General features: G+C 41.7%; 1 protein-coding gene across 2 annotated transcripts in view; it reads right to left on the minus strand.

Annotated features, from left to right (window-relative positions):
- The window catches only part of LOC143808875 (uncharacterized), a 135,285-nt gene that overhangs the window by 42,642 nt on the left and 78,942 nt on the right, over nucleotides 1-13,701 (minus strand). The window contains exon 1 of one of the 2 annotated variants that reach the window (XM_077292025.1): nucleotides 4,973-5,493. In XM_077292025.1, coding sequence (XP_077148140.1) covers nucleotides 4,973-5,050 — 78 coding nt within the window. In that variant the 5' untranslated portion in view covers nucleotides 5,051-5,493. Of the gene's footprint in view, nucleotides 1-4,972; nucleotides 5,494-13,701 lie in introns of those variants that run through there. The other variant, XM_077292024.1, reaches the window with a different exon arrangement.

The following is a 13,701-nucleotide window of genomic DNA, read 5'->3' on the forward strand; positions in this document are numbered from 1 at the left end:
AGAGTTTACCTCTCCACTCAGCAGATAATAATAGAAATATAGAAGAGTTTACCTCTCCACTCAGCAGATAATAATAGAAATATAGAAGAGTTTACCTCTCCACTCAGCAGATAATAATAGAAATATAGAAGAGTTTACCTCTCCACTCAGGAGATAATAGATATATAGAAGAGTTTACCTCTCCACTCAGCAGATAATAATAGAAATATAGAAGAGTTTACCTCTCCACTCAGCAGATAATAATAGAAATATAGAAGAGTTTACCTCTCCACTCAGCAGGTAATAATAGAAATATAGAAGAGTTTACCTCTCCACTCAGCAGATAATAGAAATATAGAAGAGTTTACCTCTCCACTCAGCAGATAATAATAGAAATATAGAAGAGTTTACCTCTCCACTCAGCAGATAATAATAGAAATATAGAAGAGTTTACCTCTCCACTCAGCAGATAATAGAAATATAGAAGAGTTTACCTCTCCACTCAGCAGATAATAATAGAAATATAGAAGAGTTTACCTCTCCACTCAGCAGATAATAATAGAAATATAGAAGAGTTTACCTCTCCACTCAGCAGATAATAATAGAAATATAGAAGAGTTTACCTCTCCACTCAGCAGATAATAGTAGAAATATAGAAGAGTTTACCTCTCCACTCAGCAGATAATAATAGAAATATAGAAGAGTTTACCTCTCCACTCAGCAGATAATAATAGAAATATAGAAGAGTTTACCTCTCCACTCAGCAGATAATAATAGAAATATAGAAGAGTTTACCTCTCCACTCAGCAGATAATAATAGAAATATAGAAGAGTTTACCTCTCCACTCAGCAGATAATAGGAATATAGAAGAGTTTACCTCTCCGCTCAGCAGATAATAGAAATATAGAAGAGTTTACCTCTCCACTCAGCAGATAATAGAAATATAGAAGAGTTTACCTCTCCACTCAGCAGATAATAATAGAAATATAGAAGAGTTTACCTCTCCACTCAGCAGATAATAATAGAAATATAGAAGAGTTTACCTCTCCACTCAGCAGATAATAGAAATATAGAAGAGTTTACCTCTCCACTCAGCAGATAATAGAAATATAGAAGAGTTTACCTCTCCACTCAGCAGATAATAGAAATATAGAAGAGTTTACCTCTCCACTCAGCAGATAATAATAGAAATATAGAAGAGTTTACCTCTCCACTCAGCAGATAATAATAGAAATATAGAAGAGTTTACCTCTCCTCTCAGCAGATAATAATAGAAATATAGAAGAGTTTACCTCTCCACTCAGCAGATAATAATAGAAATATAGAAGAGTTTACCTCTCCACTCAGCAGATAATAATAGAAATATAGAAGAGTTTACCTCTCCACTCAGCAGATAATAATAGAAATATAGAAGAGTTTACCTCTCCACTCAGCAGATAATAATAGAAATATAGAAGAGTTTACCTCTCCACTCAGCAGATAATAATAGAAATATAGAAGAGTTTACCTCTCCACTCAGCAGATAATAATAGAAATATAGAAGAGTTTACCTCTCCACTCAGCAGATAATAATAGAAATATAGAAGAGTTTACCTCTCCACTCAGCAGATAATAATAGAAATATAGAAGAGTTTACCTCTCCACTCAGCAGATAATAATAGAAATATAGAAGAGTTTACCTCTCCACTCAGCAGATAATAATAGAAATATAGAAGAGTTTACCTCTCCACTCAGGAGATAATAGATATATAGAAGAGTTTACCTCTCCACTCAGCAGATAATAATAGAAATATAGAAGAGTTTACCTCTCCACTCAGCAGATAATAATAGAAATATAGAAGAGTTTACCTCTCCGCTCAGCAGATAATAGAAATATAGAAGAGTTTACCTCTCCACTCAGCAGATAATAATAGAAATATAGAAGAGTTTACCTCTCCACTCAGCAGATAATAATAGAAATATAGAAGAGTTTACCTCTCCACTCAGCAGATAATAGAAATATAGAAGAGTTTACCTCTCCACTCAGCAGATAATAATAGAAATATAGAAGAGTTTACCTCTCCACTCAGCAGATAATAATAGAAATATAGAAGAGTTTACCTCTCCACTCAGCAGATAATAATAGAAATATAGAAGAGTTTACCTCTCCACTCAGCAGATAATAATAGATATATAGAAGAGTTTACCTCTCCACTCAGCAGATAATAGATATATAGAAGAGTTTACCTCTCCACTCAGCAGATAATAATAGAAATATAGAAGAGTTTACCTCTCCACTCAGCAGATAATAATAGATATATAGAAGAGTTTACCTCTCCACTCAGCAGATAATAATAGAAATATAGAAGAGTTTACCTCTCCGCTCAGCAGATAATAGAAATATAGAAGAGTTTACCTCTCCACTCAGCAGATAATAGAAATATAGAAGAGTTTACCTCTCCACTCAGCAGATAATAATAGAAATATAGAAGAGTTTACCTCTCCACTCAGCAGATAATAATAGAAATATAGAAGAGCTTACCTCTCCACTCAGCAGATAATGATAGAAATATAGAAGAGTTTACCTCTCTACTCAGCAGATAATAATAGAAATGTAGAAGAGTTTACCTCTCCGCTCAGGAGATAATAATAGAAATATAGAAGAGTTTACCTCTCCTCTCAGCAGATAATAATAGAAATATAGAAGAGTTTACCTATCCACTCAGCAGATAATAATAGAAATATAGAAGAGTTTACCTATCCACTCAGCAGATAATAATAGAAATATAGAAGAGTTTACCTCTCCACTCAGCAGATAATAATAGATATATAGAAGAGTTTACCTCTCCACTCAGCAGATAATAGAAATATAGAAGAGTTTACCTCTCCACTCAGCAGATAATAGAAATATAGAAGAGTTTACCTCTCCACTCAGCAGATAATAATAGAAATATAGAAGAGTTTACCTCTCCACTCAGCAGATAATAATAGAAATATAGAAGAGTTTACCTCTCCACTCAGCAGATAATAGATATATAGAAGAGTTTACCTCTCCACTCAGCAGATAATAGAAATATAGAAGAGTTTACCTCTCCACTCAGCAGATAATAATAGAAATATAGAAGAGTTTACCTCTCCACTCAGCAGATAATAGAAATATAGAAGAGTTTACCTCTCCACTCAGCAGATAATAATAGAAATATAGAAGAGTTTACCTCTCCACTCAGCAGATAATAATAGAAATATAGAAGAGTTTACCTCTCCACTCAGCAGATAATAATAGAAATATAGAAGAGTTTACCTCTCCACTCAGCAGATAATAATAGAAATATAGAAGAGTTTACCTCTCCACTCAGCAGATAATAATAGATATATAGAAGAGTTTACCTCTCCACTCAGCAGATAATAGAAATATAGAAGAGTTTACCTCTCTACTCAGCAGATAATAATAGAAATATAGAAGAGTTTACCTCTCCACTCAGCAGATAATAATAGAAATATAGAAGAGTTTACCTCTCCACTCAGCAGATAATAGATATATAGAAGAGTTTACCTCTCCACTCAGCAGATAATAATAGATATATAGAAGAGTTTACCTCTCCACTCAGCAGATAATAGAAATATAGAAGAGTTTACCTCTCTACTCAGCAGATAATAATAGAAATATAGAAGAGTTTACCTCTCCACTCAGCAGATAATAATAGAAATATAGAAGAGTTTACCTCTCCGCTCAGCAGATAATAGATATATAGAAGAGTTTACCTCTCCACTCAGCAGATAATAATAGATATATAGAAGAGTTTACCTCTCCACTCAGCAGATAATAGAAATATAGAAGAGTTTACCTCTCTACTCAGCAGATAATAATAGAAATATAGAAGAGTTTACCTCTCCACTCAGCAGATAATAATAGAAATATAGAAGAGTTTACCTCTCCGCTCAGCAGATAATAGATATATAGAAGAGTTTACCTCTCCACTCAGCAGATAATAATAGATATATAGAAGAGTTTACCTCTCCACTCAGCAGATAATAGAAATATAGAAGAGTTTACCTCTCCACTCAGCAGATAATAATAGAAATATAGAAGAGTTTACCTCTCCACTCAGCAGATAATAGAAATATAGAAGAGTTTACCTCTCCGCTCAGCAGATAATAATAGATATATAGAAGAGTTTACCTCTCCACTCAGCAGATAATAATAGATATATAGAAGAGTTTACCTCTCCACTCAGCAGATAATAATAGAAATATAGAAGAGTTTACCTCTCCACTCAGCAGATAATAGAAATATAGAAGAGTTTACCTCTCCACTCAGCAGATAATAATAGATATATAGAAGAGTTTACCTCTCCACTCAGCAGATAATAGAAATATAGAAGAGTTTACCTCTCCACTCAGCAGATAATAGAAATATAGAAGAGTTTACCTCTCCACTCAGCAGATAATAATAGATATATAGAAGAGTTTACCTCTCCACTCAGCAGATAATAGAAATATAGAAGAGTTTACCTCTCCGCTCAGCAGATAATAATAGAAATATAGAAGAGTTTACCTCTCCACTCAGCAGATAATAATAGAAATATAGAAGAGTTTACCTCTCCACTCAGCAGATAATAGAAATATAGAAGAGTTTACCTCTCCAATCAGCAGATAATAGAAATATAGAAGAGTTTACCTCTCCACTCAGCAGATAATAATAGAAATATAGAAGAGTTTACCTCTCCACTCAGCAGATAATAATAGATATATAGAAGAGTTTACCTCTCCACTCAGCAGATAATAGAAATATAGAAGAGTTTACCTCTCCGCTCAGCAGATAATAATAGAAATATAGAAGAGTTTACCTCTCCACTCAGCAGATAATAATAGAAATATAGAAGAGTTTACCTCTCCACTCAGCAGATAATAATAGAAATATAGAAGAGTTTACCTCTCCACTCAGCAGATAATAGAAATATAGAAGAGTTTACCTCTCCACACAGCAGATAATAGATATAAAGAAGACTTTACCTCTCCTCTCAGCAGGGAGATGATCTCTAAGGTGAGGTTCGTTATTCTCCATGCAGTCTCTTTCTTGTCCTCGACCATCGTTGTTCCAGCTGCCTTCTTTATGATGGAGGGAGAAACTGGAGATGACAGGGTATATTATCATGTATGTTCTGAGATCCTTTGTGATGAATACAGATACAGCTGTGGCAAAATTTAAGAGACCACTGCAAAATGTTCAGTTGGTCTGATTTTTCTCTTTATATTTTTTAGTAAAATGTAAAAAGTTCATAATTTATTCTATAAACTTCTGGCAATATGTCTCTGAAGTTCCAAATAATAAACTATGTATATTTTTTCTGAAAAGAAGAAATAGCAAAAATTAAAAAAAAAAAAACCCGATGCCTTCAGACCTCAAATAATGCCAAAAAAATAAAAACAAGTTCATAATCATTTAGAAACCGGTTTTTACGTACCGGTAATAGGATTTTACGGAGCCACGACAGCACCCCTACGAGAGAGGGGATCCGCCCACCATCTGGACAGGAACCTACAGGATTTAAAGGGGCGGTCCCCCTCACCACTCCAGTTTGTGTTTCAGAGTATAAGGGACACCGCCCATTGAGGTAGTACATAATCATATATACTTAAACATTACTAAATACCATCACCTCTAAAAGAGTGATAACTAACAGCACACCTTCCAATAGAGTGCAGGAAACCAGTGATTAACTACGGGGGGGAATGTGCGGGTGCTGTCGTGGACTCTGTAAAATCCTATTACCGGTAAGTAAAAACCGGTTTTCCTATCGCCACGACAGCACCCCTACGAGAGATTTTCAAAGATCAATCACCTGGGAGGGACTACAGCACTAAGTACTGAACGGCCAAAGGTTAAATTGGCCTCTGATGACAGGTCAAGACGGTAATGTCTATAAAAGGTGGAAGGAGATGACCACGTTGCCGCCTTACATATTACGTCTATGGAGACGTCTGCTCTTTCCGCCCAGGATGAGGCCATGGCTCGAGTGGAGTGGGCTCTGATGCCATCTGGTGGTGTTTGGCCTTTGGCAATATAAGCAAGATATATGGCATCTCTTATCCATCTGGCGATAGACGCTTTCGTTACACTCGCCCTTTTTCTTGGATTCTGAAAGGAAACAATCAGAGCCCTACTCTGCCTCCCTGGCTCTGTTTTGTGGAGGTATTCTAACAGCGTTCTTCTAACGTCTAGCATATGACATTTCTGCTCTTCAGCTGAAACCGGATTGTCACAAAATAATGGTAAAACTATCTCTTGGCTTCTATGAAACTTGGAAGCTACTTTTGGTAGATATGCTGGATCTGGTTTTAACACGATCCTTTCCTGAAAGATCATTAAATAAGGGGGATCTACCGATAACGCTTGTAAATCACTCACTCTCCTAGCAGAAGTCAGGGCCACTAGGAAGGCGGTTTTTAAAGTTAAATATTTAATGGAGAACGAATCTATTGGCTCAAAGGGGGGTTCAGTTAAGGCGTCTAAAACTAAACTTAAGTCCCATGGTGGCAGACTGGGCACATACACTGGATTAGAACGTTCAGTGGCCTTAATAAATCTGGATACCCATCTGTTCCCTGCCACATCACTGCTATATAATGCCCCCAAAGCTGAAATTTGGACTCTAAGGGTATTTACTGCCAAGCCCAATTCTCGGCCTTTCTGTAAAAATTCCAGAATAGCCAGAATTGGAACCTTGCCTGAAAAGGGATGTTGGTAGAAGGCAAGGAACTTTTTCCAAGTCTTAGCATAGATCTTAGTAGTAACTTCTTTCCGGCTGTTTAACAGAGTAGAAATGAGAGCCTCTGAAAACCCTCTTCTCCTTAATAACTCCCTCTCAAATTCCACGCCATCAGATGCAGGGATTCCACATTGGGGTAACGGAATGGACCCTGAGAAAGAAGCTCCGGACTGACTGGCAATACCCAGGGGTCGGTCACAGACATTGCCCTGAGTAACGAGAACCATGCCCTCCTGGGCCAAAAGGGGGCAATCAAGATCACTCTCGCCCTCTCCTCCCTGATCTTTCTGAGGACTATAGGGATCAGACACATTGGGGGAAATGCATACCCTAGAGGGAAATCCCAGTGCATCTGAAGGGAGTCTATTACACAGGGTTTGTCTGCCACCTGAAGCGAAGCAGATCTACTATCTGTTTGAACACCCGTCGATTTAGAACCCATTCTCCTTGACTTAGAGAATGACGGCTGAGGTAATCTGCTTCCGTGTTGAGCTCTCCCCGAATGTGAACGGCCGACAGAGAGCGAAAATGAGCTTCGGCTATGTTGAGTATGTCTGTGGCGGTGTTCATTAGGGATCTTGATCTTGTACCCCCTTGATGGTTGAAATACGCCACTACTGTTGTGTTGTCTGACTGGACTCTTACATGTGAATCCTGCAGAGATGGTAGCAACCTGAGTAGGGCCTTTTTGACTGCCGTAAGCTCTTTCCAATTCGAGGACTCTTGAGCCTCTAAGAGAGACCATTGTCCCTGAGCCCAAACATCTCCTATGTGAGCTCCCCATCCTATCGGGCTGGCATCGGTTGTGACCGTGTTGTCTGGTACTATATTCCAGCTTAGTCCTTTCCCTAAATGTTCCATGTCTAGCCACCATCTCAGACTGTCTAGAGTGGCAGTGGATAGCCTGAGTCTCTTGCCTAATTGTCCTTGAAGACTCTTCTCTGCAACCAAGACCTGGGCCTGCAACACTCGAGTGTGGAACTGAGCCCACTGGACGGCCGGTATGCACGATGTCAAGGATCCCAGAAGGGACATAGCGTCTCTCAAAGTCAGATCTGGCCTTTTTGTTACAGTACTGACTTTGTGCACAATCTTCTGCTTTTTCTCTTCCGGAAGGAAACATAGTTGCTCTTCCGAATTTAGCAGAATACCTAGGAAGGTCTGAGTTGATGATGGTACCAATCTTGATTTTTCCAAGTTGACTAGCCAACCCAAGTCCTGTAAGGAAGATATTACATGATTTAGGCGATTCTTACACTGAGAAAACGAATTCCCCACTACTAGGAAGTCATCCAAGTAGGGTATAACTAACGTATCGTGTTCTCTGACATAGGCCATTACTTCCGAAATGACCTTAGTAAACACTCTCGGTGCCATAGACAGACCAAACGGCATTGCAGTAAACTGAAAGTGTCTGACCTGGTCGTTTAAGCGCACCGCCATTCTGAGGAATTGTTGATGATCCTGATGAATGGGCAGATGATAATACGCATCCTTTAAATCCAGGACTGTCATATAACATCTGGGAAAAAGAAGTTTAGTCGCCGTTTTAATAGATTCCATCTTAAAAGCATGATATTGTAGATGCTTGTTCAATTTCCGTAAATTTATGATGGTTCGAAAGGATCCATCAGGTTTGGGAATTAAAAATAAAGGGGAATAGAACCCCTTCCCCTGTTGTTGTTTTGGAACCTCTAGTATAACTCTTTTCTGTCTTAACATCTGAACTTCCTTTTCAAGGGCCTTTTGTTGGTCTAAGGAATCAGAGGTAGTCAAGATATAGAAATTTGAAGGTTTTTCCCGAAACTCTAATTTTAACCCCGATTTAATTATGCCCAAAACCCAGTTACTCGATGATATTTTGGCCCACTGAGCATAGTAGTGTTTTAACCTGCCCCCTACTGGGAGGTCACTATTAACGGTAATTTCTTCTTCTTCTTGATGAAGATGATGGGGCATTAAAGTCCGAACCTTTCTTCTTCGGGTCTGTTGGTTCCCAGTCTCGGTTCTGATAAGGTCTTCGGTATTGGAAGCGTCTCCTGAAGGCATTCCTAAAGGTAGGATTAAACACTTTAGGAAAGCCCTTTTTTCTATCCTCAGCCTTAGCTAGAATGTCATCCAATACCGGGCCAAACAGGTACTCACCCCTACATGGAATCGTACACAGTTTTGCTCTCGCCTGGGCATCTCCCTTCCAGGTCTTAAGCCATAGGGCTCGTCGAGCAGCGTTTGAAAGACCTGCTGATCTGGCTGCTAATTTTAGCGAATCCACAGATGCATCCGCTAAATACGCCACCCCTTCCCGTATTTGCGATAGGGAGTTTAGTATTTTGTCTCTGGGCACTTTGGATTTCAGCTGTTCCTCCAGCTGGGTTACCCAAACCATGACAGATCTAGCCGTACAAGTACTGGAGATTGCCGGTTTGAAAGCACCAGCAGACGACTCCCACACCTTCTTCAAAAACATGTCCGCTTTTCTATCTGACGGATCTTTCAGAAGGCCTACATCCTCAAGTGGTAGGGCACCGGCCTTAGATGAAGAGGCCACCGCTGCGTCCACTTTTGGGACCTTCATCCATACCGTCAGATCATCATCGTCAAAGGGATACCTTCTTTTTGCTGACGACGGTAGGAAACCTTTGTCTTGTTTATCCCATTCCCGTTTTATAAGGGTCTTAACTGTATCCACTACCGGGAATGACTTACGACTCTTCTGGCACAAGCCCGCAAACATTAAGTCTTGTGCAGATTTTGGTTCCCTGTTCTCAGCAACCCCCATGGTTGCTCGGACTCCTTTAACTAATATATCCATGTTATCAACCGAAAAACATGGCCTTCCTTCTTCCTCTGAGGAGGATGGTGATAAGGAGCGGGAACATTCACCTTCTTGCAGGGACGGACTAGATCCTGGAGATATGTCCCTGCTTAACCTCCCATGACGGCTGGTTCTAAGGGAATAGTTTATTTCTTCCCTGATGACCTCTCTAAGGTCTGAAGAACGAAGGGGAGCTTCCTCTTCTAGGGTCTGACAGATGCACGCCTGGCAAAGCCTTTTAGTATAACTGTCAGGCATTGGGGTCATGCATAACGCACATTGCTTGTGCTTAGATTTAGATGACTTTTTCCCCTAAAACAAAGCACAAAATAACAGACCATATCAGCACCAGGAGCATTGATAACACTCACCATGAGGCTGAATCTGTGAATACCGGTTTTGGAGGAGAACGATCCACTTGTGACGCTGGGGCGCTCACACGCTGCTGCCCCCGTACCACGCTGCTGCTGCTTCTTGAGCGGCTACCGCTCTTGCTGCGCTGCTCCGGTCCCTCTCCTTGAGGGTGCTCGGCGTCCCCTACTGAGGACATTGCTGCACGCTTTCCTCTACAGCCGCCGTTGTTTTCAAAACGCTGCAGCGCTCCTCCTCCAGCTTACCCCGGAAGTGTAAGAACTACTTCCGGGTTCACCTGCGCCGGTGTGAGCGCTGAACACCACGCCTGCACTGTGGACCAGGACGGCACTGCCCGACTCCTGGAACGTGCTCCGTGTGGCCAGACGAGGGGGGGTCTGCACGCAGGACACCCCCGACGCTGCTTCCGGGCCCCCGATTCTGTCGTTCGCAACGGATACCGCACAGAGGCATGGCGGACCCGGGTAAGGTTCATTCCTGTAGGCTCCCGCCATCCGGACAGGAACCCAAACTGGAGTGGTGAGGGGGACCGCCCCTTTAAATCCTGTAGGTTCCTGTCCAGAAGGTGGGCGGATCCCCTCTCTCGTAGGGGTGCTGTCGTGGCGATAGGAAAACAATATTGATTTCTGAACAAGCCTACAACCTGCAGTAACCACCGATCGACCAAACCGCTGCACAACCAGCTCTATACTCACCTACTGTATTCTCACCCATCCCTTGTAGATTGTGAACCTTCGCGGGCAGGGTCCTCTCTCCTCCTGTACCAGTTGTGACTTGTATTGTTCAAGATTATTGTACCTGTTTATATTATATAAACCTCTTGTGTCTCCCCTTTTCCTCATAGATTGTAAGCTTGCGAGCAGCAGGGCCCTCATTCCTCCTGGTATCTGTTTTGAACTGTGATTTCTGTTATGCTGTAATGTCTGTTGTCTGTATAAGTCCCCTCTATAAGTTGTAAAGCGCTGCGGAATATGTTGGCGCTATATAAATAAAATTATTATTATTATTATTATTATTATATACCCCTCCTCACATGTAAAGCGCCATGGAATAAATGGCGCTATAATAATAAATAATAATAACTCTTCCTGAGTTAATATATTTGTATTGTGTGGAATAACCATGACTGCTAATCCCAGCTTTCCTGCGCCTTGGCAGCTTTCCACCAGTAAAGGTTCCTTCACACTAAGCGATGCTGCAGCGATACAGACAACGATCCCGATCGCTGCAGCGTCGCTGTTTGGTCGCTGGAGAGCTGTCACACAGACAGCTGACCAACGATGCCGAAGTCCCCAGGTAACCAGGGTAAACATCGGGTTGCTAAGCGCAGGGCCGCGCTTAGTAACCCAATGTTTACCCTGGTTACCAGTGTAAAATGTAAAAAAACAAACAGTACATACTCACCCCGGCGTCCGCTTCCTGCACTGACTGAGCTCCGGCCCTAACAGCAGAGCGGTGACGTCACCGCTGTGCTTTCACTTTACGGCCGGCGCTCAGTCAGTGTGGGAAGCGGACGCCGGGGGACGCGAAGGTGAGTATGTACTGTTTGTTTTTTTACATTTTACACTGGTAACCAGGGTAAACATCGGGTTACTAAGCGCGGCCCTGCGCTTAGTAACCCGATATTTACCCTGGTTACCATTGTAAAACATCGCTGGTATCGTTGCTTTTGCTGTCAAACACAACGATACACGGCGATCTGACGACCAAATAAAGTTCTGGACTTCTAGCTCCGACCAGCGATATCACAGCAGGATCCTGATCGCTGCTGCATGTCAAACACAACGATATCGCTATCCAGGACGCTGCAACGTCACGGATCGCTAGCGATATCGTTTAGTGTGACGGTACCTTAACTCACACTGCTCCTGGTAAATAATGTCAGCAGTTCTTCTTTGATGGCTTGTGACTATCCATCATCCTCCTGATTACATTCTAGAAGTTTTCAATGGGGTTCAGGTCTGGAGTTTGGGCAGCCATGAAAGGGATATGGTGTGGTGGTCTCTTAATTTTTGCCAGAGGTGTATATACAATGGGAATGAATAAGACGTCACTCCTGCCATCACTGAAAATGAAGACAAGCTCCAAGATACACTATACACAGTATATACAGGATTGCCAATTAGACACACAATACACAGGGTAAGCCTAGTTAAACCCTATGCCCATCGGGAGATATATAGCTTATCGGTCCCGTACAATTTACATAATTATGACCTACAAAAGATTGCACAAAAACCTCATCGTACAAAAAACGTATACATTTTATTTAAAACAAAAGTCAAATATTATAAAAACAGCATTGATAGTACCAAAATGAGGCACCACAGGCCAGAGGTACACTTATCATAAGTTAAATCCCGCCACCTTTGTACACTAATGATTGTTAGGGTCCAAAAATCTCTCATGCCCCACGGCATGATATACCAGATTAACCCAGAATAGATCATAACATAGTGGCCCGATGAACAGGTAATTATAAAATATAAAACATGACTATACCTCTGGTCCGATGGTGCCGCCACCCCTCCAGGATACACTATACACCGTATATACAGGACCGCACTCCTCCATTATCTGTACATACCCCACAGTCTCCCCCTGACAGACTCCAGGATACACTATACACCGTATATACAGGACCGCACTCCTCCATTATCTGTACATATCCCACAGTCTCCTCCTGACAGGCTCCAGGATACACTATACACAGTATATACAGGACCCGCACTCCTCCATTATCTGTACATACCCCACAGTCTCCTCCTCACAGACTCCAGGATACACTATACACAGTATATACAGGACCCGCACTCCTCCATTATCTGTACATACCCCACAGTCTCCTCCTGACAGGCTCCAGGATACACTATACACAGTATATACAGGACCGCACTCCTCCATTATCTGTACATACCCCACAGTCTCCTCCTGACAGGCTCCAGGATACACTATACACAGTATATACAGGACCCGCACTCCTCCATTATCTGTACATACCCCACAGTCTCCCCCTGACAGGCTCCAGGATACACTATACACAGTATATACAGGACCGCACTCCTCCATTATCTGTACATACCCCACAGTCTCCTCCTGACAGGCTCCAGGATACACTATACACAGTATATACAGGACCCGCACTCCTCCATTATCTGTACATACTCCACAGTCTCCTCCTGACAGACTCCAGGATACACTATACACAGTATATACAGGACCCGCACTCCTCCATTATCTGTACATACCTCACAGTCTCCTCCTGACAGGCTCCAGGATACACTATACACAGTATATACAGGACCGCACTCCTCCATTATCTGTACATACCCCACAGTCTCATCCTGACAGGCTCCAGGATACACTATACACAGTATATACAGGACCGCACTCCTCCATTATCTGTACATACCCCACAATCTCCTCCTGACAGGCTCCAGGATACACTATACACAGTATATACAGGACCGCACTCCTCCATTATCTGTACATACTCCACAGTCTCCTCCTGACAGGCTCCAGGATACACTATACACAGTATATACAGGACCGCACTCCTCCATTATCTGTACATACCCCACAGTCTCCTCCTGACAGACTCCAGGATACACTATACACAGTATATACAGGACCCGCACTCCTCCATTATCTGTACATACCCCACAGTCTCCTCCTGACAGGCTCCAGGATACACTATACACAGTATATACAGGACCGCACTCCTCCATTATCTGTACATACCTCACAGTCTCCTCCTGACAGACTCCAGGATACACTATACACAG

The sequence above is a fragment of the Ranitomeya variabilis genome, chromosome 2 (genome assembly GCF_051348905.1).
Source record: "Ranitomeya variabilis isolate aRanVar5 chromosome 2, aRanVar5.hap1, whole genome shotgun sequence".
Classification (NCBI taxonomy): domain Eukaryota; kingdom Metazoa; phylum Chordata; class Amphibia; order Anura; family Dendrobatidae; genus Ranitomeya; species Ranitomeya variabilis.